Source organism: Rhinolophus sinicus, chromosome 3, assembly GCF_057876585.1.
Source record: "Rhinolophus sinicus isolate RSI-liver-muscle chromosome 3, RSI-T2T, whole genome shotgun sequence".
Lineage (NCBI taxonomy): Eukaryota > Metazoa > Chordata > Mammalia > Chiroptera > Rhinolophidae > Rhinolophus > Rhinolophus sinicus.
The window spans coordinates 177004932-177030681 of record NC_142503.1 but is presented as its reverse complement, the minus strand read 5'-3'; the positions used below and the strand labels follow the sequence as shown (position 1 = coordinate 177030681).

The 25750-nt window shown below is 42.2% G+C and overlaps 1 protein-coding gene across 2 annotated transcripts in view; it reads left to right on the top strand.

Annotated features, from left to right (window-relative positions):
* The window catches only part of ZFYVE1 (zinc finger FYVE-type containing 1), a 49480-nt gene that overhangs the window by 7688 nt on the left and 16042 nt on the right, over nt 1-25750 (top strand). Inside the window, exons 1-3 of one of the 2 annotated variants that reach the window (XM_019733363.3) lie at nt 8632-8755; nt 14606-15110; nt 19762-19976. In XM_019733363.3, the coding sequence (XP_019588922.1) occupies nt 8741-8755; nt 14606-15110; nt 19762-19976 (735 nt within the window). In that variant the 5' untranslated portion in view covers nt 8632-8740. Of the gene's footprint in view, nt 1-8631; nt 8756-14605; nt 15111-19761; nt 19977-25750 lie in introns of those variants that run through there. The other variant, XM_019733362.3, reaches the window with a different exon arrangement.

Here is a 25750-nt window from a genome sequence, read left to right as displayed (position 1 = left end):
GAATATTCAGTTTCTTTTGGAAAACCTAAAAGGACAAAAGTTCTCTTTTAGATGTGAACATTTTATCATTACCTTATTGTCACTTGTGTGTGTAGTAGAATGATAAACTCGAGGACAGACTGACTTTTGGTCTCAGAAGCAGGAACTTGTTTGTGGCCTGCTAGCCAAAGCCATTCATCAATTCATCACATTTATTGAGCTATGTTTTGTGATGGGCACTTTTCTCGGCTCCAGGATACATGGTTAATAAGATTTGGTCCATGCCCTTATGGAGCTTACCATTTAAGGGGGGAAAGCAGAGTTCACACATGTAAAATGCATAAAAAGATGGTTCAGATGGCTAAGATGTAGCATTATTAAGGATGAATACTTTGGAAGCCACTATAGCAGGATGGTCAGGGAAGGTTTTATTGTAGAGGCGACTTTTAAGCAAAGACCTGATGGTTAATACCAGCTGGGGAAATAGACCTCCAGACCGAGGGGAACAGGAACAAAAAAGCTGGGATGGCATGTTTGAGTACAGAAAGAAAGCCAGTGAGTTGCAGAGTGGTAAGGAAAGAGGTGCAGAGGGGAAGCAGGTACCAACCAGATCACAAGGCTTATGGCCTTGTAGACTGTAGAAATAGTGTGGATTATAAGTATTAATATAATGGGAAGCACCAGTCTGCTTTATGCTAGAAAGTCACATGATCTGATAGAACTTTTTAAGAGGTTGGTTCTTGCTTGACTTCAGTGTGAAGACTAGATTATGGTGACTGTAGGGGGCCAAGAAGGAAAGCAGTGAAACCACTTAGGAGGTGGGAAGTGGCTTAGAGTTAGTGTTATCACTGACGTGGTGAGATGGAAAGACTGATGAATTTGGGGCAAAGTTTGGATATAAAACAGGAATACTGATATATTGGGTTGGAGGGGTGAGGGAATGAGAGAACTCAGTGGTGACTCCTGGGCAATTGGTTTGTGCAAACACCCCCTACTTAATCCCCCAGATTTTATTGAATTGATGAAACTAAAAGTCTTTAAGAATTTAATTTGCAAAATAAAGAGCTACATTAGTTTCATTTGTTATTATGTAACAGTGGTTCTCAACCTGGAGTGATTTTCCTTCCCCAGGGGACACTTGGCATTGTTTAGACTAGGTATCTTTGGTTGTTGTCACAGCTTGAGGGGGGTGGTGGAGGGTACGTACTACTGGCTAGTGGGTAGAGAGAGGCCAGGGTGCTGCCAAGTATCTTACACTGCATAGGGCAGTCCCCCACCAAAAAAATTACCTGGTGCAAAATGTCAGCAGTGTTGAGGTTGAGAAACTGATCTAACAGATGAAGTTTTGATCGAATAGGAGGTCTGGATTCCAGTGAAAGGGAAAATGTATCAGGAACAAAACACTAAATCAGTACACCAGTTTTTTCTCCCTTTTGGTTCTGTTCACTCCTCAGAAGTAATCTAGCTGAAATCAATATTTTCTTTTGGCATATTTTGTAACCTCTCTAGTGAAATGGTTAGACTTTCTGGGTTGTATTCATTGATTTTTCTAGGCCTCAGTGGAACTGTACGAGGGAAACCCAAGAATTTACAGATCCATTATTTAGAGCCCATAATAAATAGATATCCACACTGACAAGTTGTCAACCATAATTTCTTGATGTTAGAGACAGCCCCCTTAGCAAATAACTCAAAGGTTAAAAGAATAAAGTTCTAATAATTAGGGTTCTTAGTGGAGGAAGAGGATAGTATTTTCTTATCTGTTGGGTAATTCAGACATCTTATCAGAATGTTTATTAGAAAGAAAAAGTAAAAAATTAAGTTGTTTTTCATTCTATATATACATGTGTTTAAACCCCATACAAGTTTTTCCTTTTTTCTTAATCACCCCATTCTCCTCTTTGTCTCTTTTCTGCGAACTTCCCATAACTGTCCTCTTTCCAAGAGACTAGAGCAGCAAACTGACAAGAAATTTCACCTTCATGCTGACTGACCCCTGACTGGGACATTGAGAGCCAGGGAGATTTTCATGACAAAAGACTCCTGAAGTTAAGTCCCCTCGTGCTGAACGTGGCAGGGTGATAAGGAAGCCCTGGAGTGGTCAATGAGAAGCAGAGAAAGTGTCCACTGGGGCAGGCGCTCCTTGACTCAGAAATGGACAGCCTTAGGCCCTCTGTGAAATGGGAGGCCAATGAGTCTTCCGTGTTCTTGCTTCAGCGAAGTCAGTGGTGGACGTCTTCTCTTGAGTCCGTTCCTTTAAGAAGATCCATCACGTTGCTTGGCTGCTTCACTTGTTTACAGTCCCAGAATAGTGTGGCTCAAAATACTGGGACTTGGCTTTTTTTTTTTTTTTTTTTTTTTTTAATTGGCTAAAAGAGACATTATTCTAATGGGATCCAGGGATGAAAAATAGCAAGGGATGTTGTCAGATTGGGTGGGAATCCTTGACCACAAACTGGCTGTGTTAGTCCGTCCCGTTTCATGCCCCTTCTGTCTTAGACTTACTGCTGGTGACCCCTTGGCCCCGTCCTCTGCTTCCTGGTCTAGAGTACCTTGCTAGGGCTTGCTGTTTCCAGGCCCTCTGTTTCAGAAAGGCTGCCAGAAACCCCTCAGGACTTAATTCTGGTCAGTAGGTCCTGAGCTGGGGGATCACAATCTTCTAAATTGTGGAAGTTCCCCATTTTTCTCTTCCAATGGCCAAACTCTTATAATGTCAAAACTAATTTTGGTGCTGTGGCTGGTTAGTTAGCCCTTTGGCAAGTTCTGGTCAGAACATGAATGTAGTTACTATTGGTTCTTAGGTACCATGTTAAAAAAAAGTAACAAAAAGCCATAGATCTGCTTAGGAGCTTTCTGTCAAAATAATAAGCAATAATTGGAGGAGTAACAGAGGGCTGCCTCCACCACTGCTGCCTTTTACTCCTAGAAACCCAAGTAAAAGCCCCTTTTGTTTGGTAATAATGGTGGGGGGAAGGGCATTGTATGGATTACTGGGAAAGCAGGATTGAGGATGACTCAGACCATCAGAAAGATGAAAGAGCCCCTATTATGTGCCTCCAGTTTCTGCTCCATTTTCTGAGCTTTCTCAGCCTGGGTCTGTTTTCACTGGTTCCTGGCATTTAACCTGGGAGGCTAATTTGTTTATTATAGGGCTGTTTAAAGTTTGACCCATGTAAGCCATTGAAATCACCGAGTCAGCTTTTCAGGGACTATTTCAAGTTACCTCCAGTTTGTGTGATTCTATTTTTTCTGGTCTGTCACTTCCTTGAAGTGATTGATTCTTCTGGAATTGGGCAGACATTTGGCTTTTTGAGCCAGGGGTGGGTGATACTACAGGAAGACTTCTTATTAAGTTGACCTTATATGTTTTCCCTGTGGGTACATCTCCTGGCTGCACCCCCCTTGAGTTTATATCCTGGAGGTGTGTAGCGTGGAAGGCTTCTGATGGCTGGCTGAACTTTTCTGGGGAGCCTTACTTGCTTTGGGAGGAGCTCCCGTTTGATTATTTCTATTTGGGGTTAGAACTTCTAAGTGTATTGAGCACATTTGATGGGTGATGGAAAATCAGAGGAAAGCTAATGGATGAGACTCTGAAGAAGGGAAAGAAAACAAAATTGTAGAAAGTTCCAGGCAAGAAGAATTGGAAAGACAGACCTATGGGAAGGGACACAGAGGGACTTTTGGAGGCAGGAAAGGGTGGATGCTTCCTTTGTTTACTTTGCCTCTCTTTCCATTGACTTTTGGCCAGCAATTAAGAGGCTCAGTTTAACCTGTTTGTGTGGTTGGTTACCTTGGTAGTGGCTGGAGTTCTTGGTCAGAAGAGTATGAATACCAGTCATATGTAAGCACCTAACCTCTGGCTTGACTTCACAGGAGGATGATGCTACTTTCTGGTAGCTTCTGGAAAAATTTTTCCCCCTTCTTGATTTCTTTCTACTTGAGACAGGATTATTGCTGTCTTTCCCAGGGAATTTGAGTCTAGATGGCGGAATGCTTAAAAAGAGTTTACAGAGCCTGGTTCTGGCATATACTCACAGAAACCCCAGGTTCAAGTTAAGAGCAATTCAGCAGTCATAGAGTATTCTAGAAATTCCTCTACTTTCCAGCCCAATTGCTTCTGCCTGGTGAATATGTCATCTACATGGTTAAACTGTTTTCCACAATCGCTCATTTTCTTTCAAAGAGCTCAGTTCAGTTTACATGAATCATTCATTAATACCATGTTTCCCCGAAAATAAGATCCGGTCTTATATTAATTTTTGCTCCGTTAGGGCTTATTTTCAGGGGATGTCTTTTTTTTTTTTATGTACAACAATCTACATTTATTCAATTACAGTCATGTCATCTTCTTCTGGAACATCGCCATAATGTACTAAATGCGTCCGTCTGGCTGAGATCTTAACTGGGGCTTATTTTTGGGGTAGGTCTTATTTTCGGGGAAACACGGTAGTGGTGAATATTTATTGTTAATTAAGTGCGGACTTCCGGCTGCTCACAGCAGCCCAGCTCCAGGAGAGCTGCTGTTCACAATCTTAGTTGTAGAGGGCGCAGCTCACTGGTCCATGTGGGAATTGAACTGGCGACCTCAGCCTTAGGAGCACGGCGTTCCAACTACCTGAACCACAGGGCTGTTCCCTCTTCCTTTCATTACCACAGAAAATTGAGTTTGCCACCTTTTTTTTTTTTTTTTTTCATTAAAGGATTGACCTAGGGGCCGGCCTGGTGGCTCAGGTGGTTAGAGCACCATGCTCCTAACTCCGAAGGTGGACGGTTCGATTCCCACATGGGCCAGTGGGCTCTCAACCACAAGGTTGCCAGTTCAGTTCCTCGAGTCCTGCAAGGGATGGTGGGCAGCGCCCCCTGCAACTAAGATTGAACCCGGCACCTTGTACTGAGCTGCCGCTGAGCTCCCGGATGGCTCAGTTGGTTGGAGCGTGTCCTTTCAACCACAAGTTTGCCGGTTTGACTCCCGCAAGGAATGGTGGGGTGGGGTTGCGCCCCCTGCAACTAGCAACGGCAACTGGACCTGGAGCTGAGCTGCGCCCTCCACAACTAAGACTGAAAGGACAACAACTTGAAGCTGAACGGCACCTTCCACAACTAAGATTGAAAAGACAACAACTTGACTTGGAAAAAAGGCCTGGAAGTACACACTGTTCCCCAATAAAGTCCTGTTCCCCTTCCCCAATAAAATCTTTAAAAAAAAAAAAGGATTGACCTAAAAAGGTTTGGGCATTAAAGTACAGCCTTCCTTGAGCACTGTATTGACAAGAGCAATCCCTACCCCCACCTTGTAGTCCTAGTCCCCTCTCCTGATTTTTCTTCACACAATTTATCACCATTTGACATGACATTAAAAAAAAGACATAACACAACATGTACTTTTATTTTTTAAGTATTATTTTCAGTTATAGTTGACATTCAGTATTATTTTATATTAATTTCAGGTGTACAGCATAGTGATAAGACATTTATATAACTTATGCGGTGATTCCCCGCCCTCTCCCTTCCATTAGTCCAGCACCCACCCAGCACTATTCATAGTTGTTGCAACATTATTGACTATATTCACTATGCTGTACTTTACATCCTGGTGACTATTTTGTAACTACAAATTTGTATTTCTTAATCCCTTTACTTTTTTCACTTAGCTCCCCAACCTCTCTCCCCTCTGGCAACCATCAGTTTGTTATCAGTATCTTTTTTTTTTTTTTTTTTAAAGATTTTATTGAGAAAGGAGAACAGGAGTTTACTGGGGAACAGTGTGTACTTCCAGGCCTTTTTTCCAAGTCAAGTTGTTGTATTTTCGATCTTAGTTGTGGAGGGCGCAGCTCAGCTCCAGGTCCAGTTGCTGTTTTTCTAGTTGCAGGGGGCACAGCCCACCATCCCTTGCGGGAGTCGAACCGGCAATCTTGTGGTTGAGAGGACGCATTCCAACCAACTGAGCCATCCGGGAGCTCAGCAGCAGCTCAGCTCAAGGTGCCATGTTCAAGCTTAGTTGCAGGGGGCAGGGCCCACCATCCCTTGTGGGACTCGAGGAATTGAGCTGGCAACCTTGTTGTTGAGAGCCCACTGGCCCATGTGGGAATCGAACTGGCAGCCTTCGGAGTTAGGAGCATGGAGCTAGCTCTAACTGCCTGAGCCACTGGGCCAGCCCCTGTTATCAGTATCTTTGAGTCTTTTTCTGTGTTGGTTGTTCGTTTATTTTGTTCTTTAGATTCCATATATGGAGGGTGCCAAAAAATGTATGCACATTTTAAGGAGGAAAGAAACCATTAAAATTGTCATACTCAATATATACTGATAACAAAAGATGAAAACAAGTCACATTTGACTTCTGCAATTATAACAGGTGCTGAAAGTGGTTACCGTCAGCATCCAGACACTTCTGATTACGGCGAACTACTGCTTGAGCAACGTTGACCAAAGTGTCTACTTGCATACATTTCTTTTGGCACCCCCAGTATAAGTGAGATCATGTGGTATTTGTCTTTCTTAGTGTAACATTTCATTTAGCATAATACCTTCTAGGTCCATCTATGCACAACATGTAATTTTAAAAAACTCTTTCGTGGTATAATTTACAGATAACATACACATTTTTAAGTGTATGTTAATTCTATGAGTTTTGACACGTGTGTGTATGTATACACATGTGTAACCACCACTGTCACCACAATGAAGATACAGAACATTTCTAATCCCCAAAAAGGTTCCCTTGTGCTTTGAGGAAGTCAGTCCCCAGCAATCACTGATCTGTTCTCTACAACTATTTGACTTTCCTGGAGTTTCATATGAGTAGAATCAAGCAGTCCTGTTTTGTGTCTGGCTTCTTTGACTTACCATAATGTTTTTGAGGGTCATTCACGTTGCTACATGTCTGACTTCATTTCTTTTTATTACTGAGTAGTATTCTATTGTGTGGATAATACCAGATTTGTTCATCCATTCACTTGTTGATAGACATTTTATATACCATATATTTTAATAGTTTGACTCTTGTCTTTTTTTCCCCCATTAGAATGTAGGCTCCATGAGAGCAGTGGTTATTTTTTCATTGAGGTGTAATTTGCATAACATAAAACTAACCACTTAAAGGTGAACAGTGGTATTTAGTACATTCACCACCTCTGTCTGGTTCTGAAATAGTTTCATCACCCCAAAAGAAAACCCTGTGCCTGTTAAGCAGACCATCCCCAGGGGCAGTGATTTTTTTTTTTTTTTTTGGCTTATTATACACCCTTTATTATTTTCCAGTTATAAAAAGAACAGACTCAGTATGTTAAAATACTGAAAATACAGAACAACAGAAAAGTAGTCAATTTTACAGTAAAAGTCGCTAGTATCTCAATCCTTTTTAATGTTGCTTTTACTTTTTCAAAGAACAGCTTTATTGATATATAATTCACATACCATACAATTCACTCAAAGTGTATAGTCCAATGGCTTTTAGTATATTTACAGATATGTGATCCATCACCACAGTCAATTTTAGAACATTTTCATCGGGCAGTGATTTTTGCCTCTTCTATTTGTCAGCATCTAGACAGTGTTTCGCACATAGTAGGTACTCAAATAATATTTGTTGCATGAATGAACACACTAATGAGAATAAATGTAATCATTAATTCAGACATTTAATGAGTGCGTAGTATGTGCTGACAACTGAAGGAGATACAAAATGGCAAGAAGTCACTGAGTTTGCCCTTGGGGAGAGGACAGTCTTGTGGTAAAAGAGACAAATACATAGAAATAAGGTGTCAGATGATGTCAGAGCAGTGTAGAGAGGATGTTACGGTAGATCAGAGGACAGTGATATCGCTGGAGGGGTTACTATTGTTAATTGCCTTTAAATAGTTATAGACTATGTTGTTATTTCACCAGGGCTCCACTGTCACATTCTATATTGAATAAAAATCAGACCCCTGTCAGTCTGCATGTCAGACATCAAAGCTCTCCTTACAAGGCTGTCATTGATTAAGATCTTCAGCAAAAACTGTGAGAAGAGCACCTTAGTGAGTCTCTGGTGTAGTAATAATTCTTGGAATCATGTCACATTCTTTTGAAGACTGAATGCTTTCTTATGCATAATATATGTATTATACGATCTTAGAACAGCTTTTTTTTTCCTCCTAAATTGAAAAGACACATCCTTTTGAGAGAGGGAGTGGTAAGTATTCAGCATCTTCCTTGTCTCCTTATCCCTAATTCTTTCATGAGGCATTTACTGGAAACCTTCCCTCAGGAGGGTTTTTCTTGGGATAATGGAATGAAATTAGGTGGTGGTGGTGATGACAGTGGCCTAGAGGCAAAGCAGGACAATTGCAGCAGTAAGGGTGTCAGTCAGCCCTTCTCTAGCATTTACTGCAGTTTGCACTGTGCTCCGTGTTTGTGGGCATCTCCTCTTAATCCTCACAGCAACCCTGTGAAGTAGATTGTGCTGTTCTCCTCATTTTGCAGGTGAGAAAACTGAGGCCCAGAGAAGTCCAATAACTTGAAGGTTATTCGAAAGTCAGTGAGTGGTAGCGGCTGGTTGGGTGAACCCTTAACCGTAATGCAACACTGTTCCCTCCCGCAGAGAGTATTGCATCTAGACTTTCTGTGCTGTCTTTATTTATTTTCACAAATATGTATTGATTTCCAATAATGTGTCAGGCCCTGTGCTAAGGCTGCAGTGGTGAACAACACAGACCATACCCCTTGCCAGCATGGAGTACATTCTAGTTGGGAAGTTCAGAACCGGGACGGGACGAATGGGAAAATGTTAACAGAGATGGTGAGTTGAGAATGGAGACTTTGAGCAAGAGAAGGGTTGAGTAAATTGCCCCTGGTGTGATCCAGGTAGACGTGGACTTGAACCCCTGGCTCTCTTATCTTCTGTCTAGCTTGGTGCTTGTACTGCTAAGTCTCAGAGCCCTCACCAGACCTTATGTCTGTTTTTATAGCCAGCCAAATATAGTAGGCCACACCGTTTAAAAGGGGAGCCGCCTCTCCCCTCTGGAAGCTCCTTGGGAGAGCCCCTGGAGGATATGCAGATCTACAGGGTGACTCAGTATTTCCAGTCTGTCCTCAGAATTCAGCTTTGCCTTGGAAAGCTTTTTATTCAGATATAAATGGAAAGCTGAACTGGGTGAGTTGGGTGAAGTCAAAGAGACTGATCATGGAGCTAAAAATGACTCTTTTTAAAGAATTCATTGTGTGGATCATCTCTACATAGAAAGAGTCTCTGCTGCTAGAGTAGGAGGTGAGCGGCAGGCGGTGTCTGCGAGGCCATGTGTCAGAGGCAACGCGGGTGGTTCTGTGACATGGGAGGAGAATCCCTGACCTCTCAAGTAAGGGGACACTCGGGGGACGCTGGAGAGGGAGCAAGTGATCTTCGCCCTTACCAAATGTGCTCAGTGTACTTCATAAGCCAGTCTCAACCTCACTGGTCTTAAGGAAATATTTGCATGAGAAACAATTGTGTTTTTGCATGAAATTGTGTTTACACAGACGTGGATAAATTCTCCTTTTAGGATAGAATGAAAGGAAATTTTCTGCACTTGCTGGGTTGAAACAGGTTTACTAGAACTTTCTGGCAACAGGGGTTTGCTATTGGTATGGAACTTCCTTATCATTTGGACTTTAAAAATAGACTGGCTATTAATCTCTGTAACATTGTCTAAGTAAAACCCTCTCTGAAAATTAGGCCATGAATTTAAATCATTGCCTGGAGTTGTTTTCAACACGATGAAAGTGGGTCTGGATTTTTTAAGGAAGAGTTCCCTAACCGTCTACTTCTAGGGAAAGCCCTCCCCTAGAAGGGAAACGTTACCTAAGCTCTGTACCTGTGCTGGCCTAACATCATCAGGTCTGTACCAGACACTAGACAAAGCGCGATGCACGTCTGTTGATTAAATGAAGTGATTAAGTTATGAGTTCCCTTTTGGGATCGTGATCCCAGAGCAAGAATCTGGTTTGGTTTCTTTGGGTTCTGTCTCTCCCTCTGAACTCAGCTAAAAATGGAATGAAAGCAAAATAAACCAGAGGTCAAAACACAGAAAAGTAATTAAGGGGAACTTAACTTTGGGAATAATGATGGACTTAGGCTAGTTTTAGAATCTCAGTAGAGAGGTATAAAAAAAATCTTTATTGACTCAGGGGTGGGATTTATTAGAAGCATTAAGTTGTGATTGGGAGCAACCAAGCTTCCCCTAGCTCTTTCCATTACTTTGGGGAAGGAGCTGATTTTTTTACCCTCAGCCACAGGGAACAACTTTATAAAAATTTAAAGGACTGTATGATTGTAGTTGGTACAAATCAGGTCGTTTTCATCCAGAGAACTGAAAGGACCTCGATGCTGAGCTACTTTCCTTGGGATTGTTTCCTAGTGTCTTTGGGAGTTTAACTTCTAGAGTCTGATCTGTTGAACTGTTCTCCTTCCAAGGCTCTTTACTTCAGCTCCTTCCCACCTCTTGCGTTTCCCTTCCCAGGCCTTCTCAGAACAAAGCCCATGGGGTCATTCTTCCTGGATGATTCGCTGAGGGCTAAGAACGAATTTCTGGAGGGAAATTGTCATCATCCTGTTGCCTGCTGGGTCAGAGGTTGACTGCTGGACACTTTTCACTACCATAAACTGCTCTGAATTCTAAATTGGAACAAGGAAGATCATTGAGTACTGTTATATTTCATTTTAGAGACTCCACTTGGAACTCTATACAAAGTGAAAAGCTTTGTGGGTGAAATAGAGGTGTACTGCTTGGTTTCTTAAAGATTGCTACGACAGTAGATGGTCACTTTACTAAGAGTCAGCTGTAAAGCCAGTCAATATTAATACTAAGTTGTTTTGATTAGTTATCAGAAGCAAGCAGCAAGATCTGTCATTTTTAGGTAGAATCAGTTTAGATCTGACCACATTGCTGATTTAGTCCTGGCATGAGTAACTTCTGAGCACCAAGCAGGTTCAAGCCCAGCTGCTACTGCAGCACACCTGGATGTTTTCCCAGTGGCTTGGTCTTTAAATAATAATGGTAATAATTACTGAGTGCTTACTGTGTGCCAGGCATTGTACTATGTCTTTATGTGCTTTATCTCATTTAATCCCCTCCATTATCCCTATGGATTGTGGAATCTGTTGTTATCTAGTTCCCCTGAGGCTTCAGTAGTTAAATAACTTTTCCAAGTCCACATAGTGGCAAAGCCAGGAGTGGAATTCAGGTGTTTCTGACTTGTCTGAGATCCAAGAGATTGTCTAGCAAGCTCAGGGAGGACAGAAGGCAGAAGTTGGCTTTGGTGTCACTCCTGCGTTTGCTGTTGTGAAAGAGCTAAGGACCATTCCAAACATGTAGAGTTGGGTGGCCACTTGGCAGGACTCAGGGTCAGGTAGCTTAGCTCCCTCCTGGAATGGAGCAAAGTGGGATCCTTTATTACAAACAGGCAAAACGAGTAGAGCAGGAGCCTTGTTCCCTTCTGGCCCCTTCCTTTCCTCACTGAAGGGAATCTTCTCATCTTTACCTTGAAGGGAATCTTTGCCTAACTGAAAACCAGTCTTCCTACGACTGAGGCGTGGGCCGTTCTCTCTGTTCTGGCTCACTTAAGAATGAATTGAGTAGTATAACAGGGAGCAAAATAATGTGAAGGTAGAAGGAAAAATGAAGCATTTTTTTTGGTTTGCAAGGCATTTTCTCATGTATCTATTTGATTAGCAACTACTACCCAGTGAAGGGAGGCCAAGATGATTATATCCTCACTTTACACATGAGAAAAATGCAGTCAGTGCATGTGAAATGATTATCCAGGGCTGTCTGGAGAAAAACCAGCCTAGGGCTTTGAGCTCCTCCTCCCAGAGTTCTTTGCAGTGGACTCAGATGCATATGCCCAACACATCAACATGTGTGTTTAACATACCCCCAGGACACCAGGTGCCAAAATAATATCCCTAGATGCTGATGTGGAGTGTTTATTTTCATCCCAAATGAATAGTTTACTTACATGTATAATGTACATCATTTAGTGGGCACTTAATCAATATGAGTACTGAGACATTTAATTCTGTACCTAAACGCTCCCATGTGCCTCTTTTCAGGTGCCTGCTCTTTACATATTCTAGATAGCAGTTGTTGTTTTGTGGGCTACCAGATTTGTGACAGTAGATTTCAGGGGAGAAAGTCCCTAGGCCTAGCCTTCTTCCCCAGGACTGCTTGAGAAGGTGGATGGCTCTTGCAGTGCGCCACGCTGACCTTACCTGACTTGTACTGGGAGAGGTTCATGGAGCTTTTATTTTGTTTCTCTTGCTGGCCAAGTTAGCAGTTTGGAACCAGGCTGGCTGAGTGACACTGGTCCAAAATGGGCTGTTCCATGTAACTTCTTGTTCCTCTCAGTTGTCTGGTAGATCAGTGAGGTCCTCACCGAGTTTATTGAATGCTGCTGTGTGTTAAGCCCTATAGAAGATACAGCGTGGAGAAAAGTGATTAAAATACGAAGCAAGATGCCTGTCATTCATTCATTCACTCATTCATTCATTCGGTAACTGGATATTGAGCTCCTCGTCTGTGCCACGTTGTGTTCCAAGTGCTGAAATAGACATGTCCTGCCCTCATGGATATAGTGAAGGGCATTGGAGTCACTGCAGTGGGCATTCAGTAAATTATTAGTATTATCATTAACATTAAGTCTTCTAATGTAAGGATAGTGGTGTTTGAACACACAATGTGATATATATAGATGATGTATTACAGAATTGTACACCTGAAATCTGTGTAACTTTACTAACAATTATCACCCCAATAAACTGAAAAAAAAGGAAATAAAATCGTTACCTCAGAAAAAAATGGTGGTGTTATTAGTAGAATAATGAGTGGTTTACCATCTTGATAAGGTTATGGAAAGTGAGTGCTTGCATTATTACACCCAGTGGTCTGTTTACATTTCTCATTTCTCTAACAACTCCTCTTTGTCAAACCAGCAGACTCTTGAGTATCTGGAAGGTGTTTTTTTTCTCTTAAGGCTGGAGGATACTTGCTGAAAAGGTTCGTCACTCCTTTAGCTGGAGTAAATGTTACCCGTTTGGATTAGGAGCTTTGATCCTGGGGCTCTTGTGCTCTGAGAGCAGCGGCCCTGCGCATCTTTTTGGACCTCTAGTCTGGTATCCCATGGTCTCTCTCTTCCCCAGGTCTCTTTCCTCCTGGCCTTATTCTTTATAAGGACTGCAGTGTTCTTTAAACTATAAACAGGAATTATGGATGGATGACATTTGACCAATAATTCTTTTTTTAAATAACAGCTTTATTGAGATGTAATTCCCACACCATATAGTTCACTCTGTTAAAGTGTACAATTCAATGTTTTTAGTATAGTCATAAAGTTGTGCAACCCTTACCACTATCTAATTCCAGAACAGTTTCATCACCCAAATAGAAACCCTGTCTGTGCCCATTAGCAGTAACTCCCTAGTCTCCTCTGCCCCCAGCCTCTGGCAACCACTAAATATACTTTCTGTCTCTATGGATTTGCCTGTTGTGGACATTTCATATAAGTGGAATCATAGAATATGTAGCATTTTGTGACTGGCCTCTTTCACTTAGCATAACGTTTTCAAAGTTCATCCGTGTTGTGGCATTTATTAGTATTTTTTATGGTTGAATAATATTCCATTGTATGCATATAGCACATTTTGTTTATCTGTTCATCAGTTAATGGACATGTGGGTTGTTTCCACTTTTTGGTTATTAGGAATAATATTGCTATGAACATTCATGTTTAGGTTTTATGTAGACATATATATGTTTTCAATTTTCCTGGGCCTATACCTAGGAGTGGAATTCTGAGACGTGTGGTAACTCTGTGTTTAACTTTTAGAGAAATTACAACACTGTTTTCCAGAGTGGCTGTGCCATTTTATGTTCATACCAGCAATGTATGAGAATTGCAGTTTCTCCACATCTCACCAATACTTGTTATCTTTTTGATCATAGCCATCCTAGTGGGTGTGAAGTGCTGTCTCATGGTGGTTTTGATTTGCATTTCCCAATGACTAATGATGTTGAGCAAGTTTTCATGTGCTTAATGGCCATTTATATATCTTCTTTGGAGAAATATCTATTATTATTATTACTTAATATTTAATTAGGTTACTTCTTTAAAATATGTAATTTAGGTTATTTTTTTCCCCTTGTTGAATTTTTTTCTATACCCTGGACACTAGTCCCTTATCAAATACAGAATTGACAAGTATTTTCTCCCGTCCTTTCGGTTGTCTTTTTACTGTCCTGATGGTGTCCTTTGTAGAATGATAGTTTTCAATTTTGATGATGTCCATTTTGTCTATTTTTTGTTGTATTTCTTTTGGTGTCACACTTAAACTACTGCCTAATCTAAGGTCAAAAGATTTGCTCCTGTGTCATCTTCTGAGACTTGTAATTTTTGCTCTTTCATGACCACTAAGTTCTTGTACTGACTGAGGCTTTAAAAGTTCCTGTTAGGTATTTGCTAGGGGTAAGTGCTGGGCGGGAAGCTGTTATCCTGGGGCTTCTTTTCCTTGCCACCCTGACAAGTCAGTCAAAGACCTTGACTCTGGGAAGGACTTGTTCTTCTTGCACATGTTTTTAGATATTTTGCCATTTCTCTATTTCATTTTTTTTTTCTTAAGGTAACGAACGAAGAGGACTTTATTAGGAAATTGGACTGCAAACCTGATCAGCATCTGAAGGTGGTTTCCATTTTTGGAAATACTGGTGATGGGAAGTCTCACACCCTCAATCACACTTTCTTTTATGGCCGGGAAGTCTTCAAAACCTCCCCGGCCCAGGAGTCCTGTACTGTGGGAGTGTGGGCAGCATATGACCCAGTCCACAAAGTAGCAGTGATAGACACAGAAGGGCTTTTGGGGGCTACAGTGAACCTGAGCCAGAGAACACGGCTGCTGCTGAAGGTCCTGGCCATCTCAGACCTCGTCATCTATCGAACTCATGCCGACCGGCTGCATAATGACCTCTTCAAGTTCCTGGGGGACGCCTCAGAAGCTTATCTGAAGCACTTCACTAAGGAGCTCAAGGCAACCACTGCCCGCTGTGGCCTGGATGTCCCTTTGTCCACCCTGGGCCCGGCTGTTGTCATTTTCCATGAGACTGTGCACACTCAGCTACTGGGCTCTGGTGAGTAGACGGGGTACTGTCACAGATTGACCGTTCTCGGCACAGGAGGCAGCCCTTGGCGTGTAGTAGCCATTTGGTGGTGGTGGATTGCCCAGAAAAGTTTCTGTTTGGGCAAGACATAAGGAAGTGTCTCCAGAAAGACAGAGTGAATCAATTATGTCAATATCTGCTTCTGGTCAGGATGAGAATTGAGAATTGCTGTGTGGTTTTGGCAAAATAGAGGTCCTTAGTAATGGGCATAAGACTGATGAGAGTGGGATCCGGAGAGAATCAGAGAAGAATACAAAGCTACCTTCAACTATTTCAAAAAGTTCTGCTATAAAGGGAAGCAGACAAATGAAATGATAGCTGCAGGCTGATGTAGGATTTCACCGAATTTTCACTTTTTAAAATAAGTTTGGGGGTTTGTTTTGTTTTTGTTTTTTAATTGGGGAATATTGGGGACAGTGTGTTTCTCCAGGGCCCATCAGTTTCAAGTCCTTTTCCTTCAATCTAGTGGAGGGTGCAGCTCAGCTCCAAGTCCAGTTGCCATTTTCGATTTTAGTTGCAGGGAGTGCACCCCACCATCCCATGCGGGAATTGAACTGGCAACCTTGTTGTTCAGTGCTCGCGCTCTAACCAACTGAGCCATCTGACCAACCTGGAATTCTCACTTCTTAACATTTAAGATGTGAAGTATTGCAGATATTTATGTGCCGGCAGGAATGATTCACTGGAAAAGGATCAGTGCAGATGGAAGAGAGCAGGAACGTTGGAGCGATACACAAGTGAAGGGTTGGCCTTGGTTAGGAGTGTGGACAGTTCCTCTGTAACAACAGGACAGGAGGTAGAGTATGTGGGCAGGGCTGCAGGTAAATAGGTACGTGTGTGTGTGTGTGTGTGTGTGTATGTGTGCAAGTTGTCTTACTGTTTCTATTAGAAAAACAGGAAGCAGGGCGGCCAGGTGGCTCAGTTGGTTAGAGTGTAAGCTCTGAACAACAGGGTTGCCGGTTCAGTTCCCACATGGGCCAGTGAGCTGCGCCCTCCACAACAAGATTGAAGACAATGAGCTATCTCTGAGCTTCTGGAGGGGCAGCTGGATGGCTCAGTTGGTTAGAGCGCGAGCTCTCAACAGGGTTGCGGGATCAATTCCCACATGGGATGGTGGGCTGTGCCCCCTCAACTAAAGATTGAAAACGGCAACTGGACTTGGAGCTGAGCTGCGCCCTCCACAACTAGATTGAAGGACAATGACTTGGAGCTGATGGGCCCTGGAGAAGCACACTCTTCCCTAATATCCCCCAATAAAATTTATAAAACAAAAAAAAGAAAAATAGGAAGCAAGGTCACCACCTGAGAGAGGGGATGAGGGAGCAGGTATAACAACAGTAATTAGATGCAGGTGGGGACAGTAGTGTTGGCCCCTAAAGCAGTTACCCTGTTTACCTGTTCATTGAGTCAGCAAAGTTTATCAAGTGCACAATGTTATGTGCTGAGCTCGGGGGTATCGAGCTGAGGGAAAAAAACAAAAACAATTCCTCCCCTTGAAGAAATCACGGTCTAGTTGGGGAGACCACAGGTATTCTGTTCTGTGGTAGATGTAGGCACTGGAGCTATGAGTGTGGAAGAGGACACTTGACACACCTCCTGATGGGATCTAGGGAAGAGAAAGTGACATTTGAACTCCAGAGACTTGGCTAGAGGAGGGGAGGAGGGATGCTCCAGAAAGAGCAAACCCCTACTGATTTGAAGGAGCAGTTGTGTCCAGGGAGCTGCCAGGTAGGTCTGTTGCTTCCTAAATTTCATTCTCCCCCCCTTCAGTGCATCCTCCACACAGCATCCAGAGTGATCTTTTTAAAAGCTTAATTTATAATTTAGATCATGTTAGACTCCTGCTTACAACCTGTCAGTGTCTTTCCACTTAATCAAAATAAAATCCAAACTCCTAATTATGGTGTGCTCACTCCAACTCCTGCCTGCGTCTCTGAATTCCTCTGATTATCATCCTCCATCCGCTTCCCCTCCGCTTCATGCACGCGCTTCCTCCACTAGCCATATCAGCCTTTTCTCTGTTCCCTCCTCTGCGTGTGCTACTCTGTCTTCCTGGAACACTCTTCGCTCAGCTAGCCATCCTTTTTTCAGATTCAACTCAGCTCTCATCCCCTTGGAGCCTTTCCTGACTGTCCCCTATGAAGTTGTCCTTCCTGCACCCTAGGGGTTGTGCTCTTACTGCATCACCCTGTTCATTTGCATCAGGACACATATCGCTTACTTGTTTCTAGTCTTTTCCCGTTAAAATGGAAACTACGCAGGCAGGAACCTTGCCTATCTTATTCACTGCTGTATGGAAAGAGCCTGGCTGAGTACCTAACGCACAGTAGGCTCTCATCAGATGTTTGCTGAATGAATAAATGAAGAGGCTCAGTGTGCCTGAAGCATAGGTTGTGTGGGAGGGAGTGGTGGAGACACTTGGGAATCATCGTGGATGGCTTGGACTCAGGTCTTAAGTATGACAGCAGCCCCTGACAGATGTTAAGCAGGGAGTTACATGATCAGGTCTGTTTTCAAAAGATCCCCCAGCCAGCTGTTGCAGGATGAGCTGGAGAGGCATGCGTGGAGGCAAGGAGACCAGCCAGGAGGTGTCACGCTTCTAGGTGAGAAGTAAGGGGGGCAGAGCAAGGGCACTGGCAGTAGGAAGGAAGTGGATACACTGGCGCCATATCAAGGAGTTAGAACCTGAGGCAGCTGGGTCTAATGGGGTGAGAAATCTAAATGTTCTAGAATGGAAGAAGGAACTCATAGCAAATGACTAAGTTAGGAAAGGAGGTTGGAAATGCTGACTTTAGGCTGATACCTGGGAGCAGCATTTTTTTTTTTTTTAAATTGGGAAACAGCCACGGTCATTGGTTACATATTGCTTTCATGCTACAATGGCATAATTGACTCTTTTAAGGAGGGTGCAGCTCACAGTGGCCCATGCGGGGATGAACCGGCAACCTTGGTTTAGCAGCACCACGCGCCAATCAACTGAGCTAACTGGTCACCCCTGCCATCAGCATTTTTATGCCACTTTGGATCTTTACCCCTTGGGTGAGGGGAAGGTTTACTTTTTAGTTCAGGGTTTTGAAATAACCAGCTCTTAAAAACTAACTTGGTTTTTTTTTTTTCATGCTTTGTGCCATGTACTATGCTAGGTGTTTTTGTTTTTTAAATAAATGCTAACTTACTGTATCTTTGTTATTCTGTCAGTAGCAGTCATATTTTACAGATGAAGACACTGAACTCAGAGAGCTTAAGTTATGTAACCGAGGAGGTTCCCACTAGTAAGTTGCAAAATTGGGATTCAAAACAAGGTCTTCTAAGTTCCAAATCCAGAGCTGTTTCTGGAATACCATTGCTGCTGCTTGAAACCTTGCGATGGAACTGAGGCAGCCAGAGTTTATGCAGGGTAGGACGACAGGTGCCAGAATTGTGGGCAAACTGACAGATTTTCCTCCATTTTACAGACTTCCTGATTTGTTTGCTCCTGTTCCTTTTCTGGATGGAGGATTTCTAGTTAGGAGTCAGTAGGCAAATGAATTATCTCTGGTTTACACGTGAGCAGAAATGAGTTCCCATAATCGTTTGGGAGCAGGGATTATGTGTGTCCCGGGACAAGCTGTGAGCGGAAGTTGGGGATGTGAAGGTGGTCAGACTACCCCCAGGGTACGGCCTGCTCCTTCAAAGCTTATTGCCACAGGAAGAATTCAAGAGCAGATGGGCTCAGGGATTAACTGCAGAATTGTGGCTACTTCTCTTTGATGACGTTACTTTTAAATTTAAGCTAAAGCCGTATCTCCAGTGTTAATATGAGTGATTTTGTTATTGTTAAACATGAAAGGAAATTAAAACAAAAAGTCCTTGCAGCTTTTACCTCCAAAATGTTTATTGAATCCATTTGTACTACCACTCCCCAAATTTCTAGATAATTGTTGGTGAAACTATGGGCAGGCTAGTAGCCTCATACATAGGCAGTTTGTTCATGGCTTCACCAGCCTATGACCAGCATTTTCAAAGTAGCTATTTATTTTAAATTTTCATTAGTAGGTGACTGGTGAAATATGTCCACAGGATGGAAGACTAGGACGCTGTTACAAAGAGCAAGGGACTTCTCAGTGTATCATGACAAGGACAGATACTTATAGTATGTTATTAAGTGATAAAAGCAAGTTACGTATGTGTGTTGGTAAGTGTAAGGAAGAAAGTCTGAAAGGGTAAACATTGAATTGTAGTTACTTTTGGGGAGTAGGAGGGAGCAGAGGACATACATTTCTTTCCTTTTATGTTTTGGCATGTTTGGATTTTTGCAGTGAGCAGACATTTTAAAAATAAGACTCTTTGAAGTATAATGTACATACAGAAAAGTGCACATTGTATCAAAAGCGTATAACGTGATGAATTTTCATAGCCTGAATATATCCTTGAAATCGGTACCAGAGCAGGACACACCAGCACCCACTCCATCGAAGCTCTACTCTGGCTCCTTTCTAGATGAGGGTAACCAGAATCCTCACAGCATGGATTGCGTCTGCCTGCTTGTGTCCTTTATTATATGTATATGGAGTCAGACTATGTATTACTTTTTTTTTTTTAAGAAAGGTCACTCTTCAGGTACCTGTTTCTGTTTGTGCAGATCACCCCTCAGAGGTGCCAGAGAAGCTCATCCAGGACCGGTTCCGGAAGCTGGGCCGCTTCCCTGAAGCCTTCAGTTCCATTCACTACAAGGGAACGAGGACTTACAACCCTCCCACAGACTTCTCTGGGCTTCGGCGTGCTTTGGAGCAGCAACTAGAGAACAACACTACCCGTTCACCCCGGCACCCAGGCGTCATCTTCAAAGCCCTGAAGGTCAGTTGGCTCCTGCCCCGAGTGCTGCTCCTTGGGGTACCAGTAGGTGGTGAGAACTCTCAGTTCTCCAGATTTTGTTGATGCTGGTGATTGAAAACCTGGGCTGGAAGGAGAGAGGAGTTACCAGAAAAGGAAACACAGGAGTGTACTTTGCACCTGTTGAATGTCCTCGTCTTGCTTGCTAGGAGCACGAGTGCAGAGGAATCTTGGGTGATAGTTAAAAAGTGACAGGTCCTCATCTCAGAGAAAAAGTAGGCTTTTAGGGAACAGAAAAAAGCGTTCGTTTCTGGGTGGTGTGGCTGACCTCGTGTTGAGCTCAGTTATGTAGACAGCCTTTGTGCTTTTCTTTAAAAGGACTCACCTTTTTCTTGTTTTTTATAACCTAAATTAATTTATTCAAGAGGGCAATATTTTGTAATCACTATAAACAGAAAACGAGTATCACAGGTAGAAATTAGGCCAACATACACACACACATACCAGATACACGATACCAATAGTCGCTGTTTATTAGGTACCAAAGTTCAGAGGACTACATATGGATTTGTTCATTTAATCCTCACACCAACTCTATGAGCTAAATACGGTTACCGTCCTTACTTTGAAGGTGAGGAAACCGAGGCACAGAGATGAAGTAATCGGTTACACATAGTTCCTGAGTGGCAGCAGGCATAAACCCTGGCTGTTTTACTCTGAAGTTCCTTATCAGAACCATGAAGACTCTCCTGCCTCTCAACAAATAAAATACCATATTCCTCACTGGAGACCATTGCTCATGGGAAGTTCTGAGACTGGGGCTTGTTTTATCTTTATTTACAAGGGAGATTAGCAGCCAGTGTTTGGAAGATGATAAAGATACACTGTTACCCAAGTGAGACTTTCCCTTTAACAGAATCTGAAATTTTGAAAAAGAATTGAAAAGGAAATAATTTCTATTGTGGAATTTGATGTTATGGAGTGTATCACCTATAGTCATGTCGTGTGCCACCTAAAATTCATCTTGTATACACCAACGATGTGAGGCACACCTTTTGGGAAACCTCTCTAAGCATTGTGTCTTTGTTCCTGACAATCAGGCCAATCGTTTTTCTCGTGTATCGCAGCAGTGGTATCCATGGACTGTTTCGATGATACAGTAAAATCCTGTTAAAACGTACCTTGCTGTTGCACAGTTTCTCCTGTCCTGATGGATGGTGCTTGCTTTTTTTGTAACAGACCCTGCCACTTGGGTGGGCTGCTAGCCCTTCAGCCATGACAGGTTCGGTGTAACCCATGTGGGGTCCTTCTTTATCAGACAGCATCTTAGGCCGCACAGGTATCTGGTAGGTGGAGATCCCTGCTGTACTAGCTAATACCAGCTCACTCCTGCGCTGGTAGCTACTCTACCATCCTTACATTATTATGGCTGTCAACAGGCAAGAAAGCACCGGAACAGTGGCAGTGGGGGGAACAGATAGGATCATTGAAAACTATGACTTGAAGTATTACTGATTATTGAAAATTGTCATTTCAGAATTGGTGAGGTAGTCTCGATGAAATTTTGAAGTCTTATCACACGTGCGTTGGTCAAAGCATTTCCCGGTCCTAGTAAAAGCTGGGAAAAGTTTTCCCATGAGAAATTTAAAAGTTGTTCAGATCCTTATGGGAGCAAGAATTTTAATTTTCGGACAATTTCTTCAGTGATCCATTTATATTGCATTTGTCTAAAGTCATGTCCTCTGGCTTACATCAGGAATACATGTTAAGTGTAGAAAGTGTTGGCTGCACAGTAGAGTACAACACTGGAAACAAAAGCTACCCATAATCCCTCCACCCAGGGGTATCCATTGTTAACACTTGACTGTGTGCCCTTATAGTATGTGTTTTGTGTATTAAAAAAATATATAGCCCGTCATATTATAGATGTACATTTGTAATCCTTTCCCCATGTAATATAAACATTGTACTGTGTTTTTTTATATTTTTGATAGTTGCACAATATTTCATGTGCAGTGAGATATACCAAACTAACAGTTGTTGGACAAGAGATTCTTAGTAAACTGTCTCTAAAATGAATAACACCACAACTAAATATAAAAGCTCTTTCTATACTTGAAATTATTTTTCTAGGTTATATTTTGTTGAAGTAGAAGATTATGTCAAAAGGTGTGTGTGTGTGTGTGTGTGTGTGTGTGTGTAAATATAAACAGTGAACATCTGTCGCATTTCTGTCATTTCACAGTTGGATATATAATGGAATCTAATTTTAAACATTTTTGCCTATTTGGTATTTTTTTTCTATTTTGCTTATTTTTAGTATTTCAAGGATTTTACTTCCACACAATCATTTTGTTTGTTTGTTTGTTTTTTGTTTAAATGCTCCATTTATTTAAATTATATCTCTAAAAAGCCAAACTTTAAAAACTATTTTTTTAAGGTGTCCACACAACCTTTTTTCTTTACTGTGTATTTCTTTATTTTACCATCTTTATAATGAACTCATCCAATCGATCCCTGTGAATACTGCTGTTTGTGCACACGTCTGTGTTATGGCTACAGGCTTAGGACAGAGGCACGGGAAGGAGGCAGGGCTTTTGAGGAAGTGCTGGGGGAGGGGGACCTGGAGAGAGGACAGGGAAATGTTGACCAGAAGATTGGAGCTAGAGATCTGAGGATGCCCTGAAGGTTAGGGGATAGAGACTGGGACTGGGATAGATTGGAAGGAAGGGATAGGAAGAGAGGGTTTGGCATAAAGCTAGGCAGGCCATGGTTTACACAGGAACAAACACTGGGCATATGCTGATTTGCTTAATCCGTAGAGTTTAAAAGGTTTGCAGTGAGGCACAATGCAAACAATTAGTGAATCTGGGTAAATGGTATATGAGGGTTTCTTGGACTATTCTTGCAACTTTTCTCCTAGTTTGAAATTACATATCGAAATGAAAAGTTACCACTCCCCCCCCCAAAAAAAAAACAACCCCGAAGTTTGTGGTTTTTGCATAGTGGTTGCTATAGGCTGGAAGTTCGTGTCTTCCCAAAATTCACATGGTGAAATCCTAATGTCCAGTGCGATGGTATTAGGAGGGACTTTGGAGGTGACTGGGTCATGAAGATGGAGCCCTCATCAATGAGATTAATGCCCTTATGAAAAAAGCCCCAGGGAGCTCCTAGACCCTTCCACCAAGTGAGGACACAGTGAGAAGTCACCTGAAAGTGGGTTCTCTGTCTATGAACCAGAAAATGGGTTCTCACCAGAACCTGACCATGACGGCAAATCTTGGATTTCCAGCCTCCGGAACTGTGAGAAATAAATTTCTGTTAAGCTACCCAGTCCCTGTGGGTACCCCCCCCCCCCGACTTCTTCTGCCTCCCCCACTCCAGTTCAAGCCATTGTTTCTCAGTCTAGTTGTGTAGGACACAGCTCTCTGGCCCATGCTGGTATTATGAGCCTTGCGGCCCCCCCTTCCCCCCCCGAGGCATTTGGTCACCATTTGTGGGTCAGCAGCTCACAGCAGCTCTTGTCAGCTGTGGGCTGCTCAGGATGGCTGCCGGCCACTCACCAGCACTCAGCAGCCCGCAGCAGCTCACAGCAGCTTAGGCCAACCTCCGGCTGCTCACGGCAGCTCAGCTCCAGGGAGAGCTGTTGTTCACAATCTTAGCTGTAGAAGTCCCAGCTCACTGGCCCATGTGGGAATCGAACCTGCGACCTCAGCGATAAAAGCACGGTATTTTGTTACGGCATTCCTGAATCGACTAAGACAGTGGTTAAAAGTTTGGGTGCTGGAGTCAGGCTTGTGTCAAAATCCCAGTTTTGCTTTCCAGCTGCTTGGTCTTGGGAAATTAGTTTATTTGTTCATTCATTGGACAAATAGATGAGTACATTATGTGCCAGGTAGAGTTTGAGGTGCTGGAAATCCAGTGGAGTACAAGATGGACAATAATCTTTGCCCTTCTAGGCCTTCCAACCTTTGCCTCCTCTGTACAGTTGTGTAGGACAGGGGGAATAATAGACAGTTCCTGATGAATTTAAGGTGGTAGGGATTCAATGAGAACAACATACTTTAAGGAACAAAGGACTTCATATATGGTAAATGTTCATTCAATAAGTGTTAACTATTGTGGATAATATTAAGGAAAAATGTGAAAAATGATTATACTTGAATAATTCATGAAATACATACTTCATAATTCATGAACTAAATATAGTTAGGATTTGAGGTTATAGTGTACTTAGATGTACTGGCTAATGGCCTTGCTATGGCTCAGAGGCAGTCAGAGTGGAAGATCACACCCAAGTATTGCAAACATTCTCCACAGAGGCTGAATCCATGTTATGCAAAGGGCTGTAAATCTGATCACTATGGCCTATAGCTGGGTTAATGCTTAAGTAAGACCTTTAGGGACACTGAGTGCTGTGAGCAGTAATTAGTGCTCAGGGATTTTACCTTAAGGAGTCTTGGATGGCGTACTCCAGGCAAGTTGATTAGGCACTTTTGAGAAAAAAATGCTGTGTTTCCCCGAAAATAAGACCTCGCTGGACCATCAGCTCTAATGCGTCTTTTGGAGCAAAAATTAATATAAGACCCGGTATTATTTTAATATAAGACCCAGTCTTCAATACAATATAATGTAATGTAATATAATTAATATAATTAATATAATACAATATAAAATACTGGGTCTTATATTAATTTTGGGTCTTATATTAATTTTTGCTCCAAAAGACCCATTAGAGCTGATTGTCCGGCTAGGTCTTATTTTCAGGGAAGCACGGTAGGACTCATGAAAGCTTTCTGTGATTAAAATAAGCCTGGTCAGCTGGAGTTCTGATGATTCTTGGTAACTGGTGTCCTTAGAGTGTCACCTGGTCTCTGCATTTTCTGTTCTCTGAGATAGGGGCTGTGCTGTACTGAGATGTGGGACCCACCACTTCTGTCGGTTGGAAGGAGTTATCTGTTTAAGCATGGTTTAGACTCGCCCCAGGGAATTGTGGAGTTCTTGCAACTTACTCAAATCCTTAAAAAAGTTGTTTTTGTCTTTTATTGGTTGTTTTGTTTTAATTCACTTTTTAAAATTAGTTGTTAATTCTCTGATTGTCACGCTAATAAAAAGCTACCTTTAAGATCCATATTAGGTCTAGTAGAGTTTTATTGCTATTAAAATACATTCTACTGAAGTCTTCATAGTTCAGAGCAGTATATAATGTAACAGCTGCCTAGTCTTCTCCACTTATTTTGTTTTATGCTGTACTTATTTTTGCAAGTTGCCTTATTTTTGAATCTTTTTTTGGAACAAGAGAGTGGGGATGGGCATAAACAGATACATTATCAATGCCAAATAACTTGTTTGGCTTCCTTTTTCTCCCATTTTCTTCTTTCTGCCTCCTTGGTATTCTTTACCTTGTCCAGTTCATCACTGACTCACCAAGTAAACACTTTGAGAAGGCTAGGGATGTGTTCTTTTTTTAAAAACTTTAAAAACATTTATTTGTGTGTTTTTCCAGGACCCATCAGCTCCAAGTCAAGTAGTTGTTTCAATCTAGTTGTGGAGGGCGCAGCTCACAGTGGCCCATGTGGGGATTGAACCAACAACCTTGGTGTTAAGAGCACTGCACTCTAACCAGCTGAGCTAACCGGCCTCCCAATGGCACATTTTTGTAAAACAAAAAAAAACAAAAAAAGAAAAGGGCAAACTAAATGTGCAAAAAATAGGTAAATGTTTGTCTTTTATAATCCTTGCTACTTATTTAAAAAGATATTTGGGGTTATGGTGTATGTATGTGCAGCTATATACTT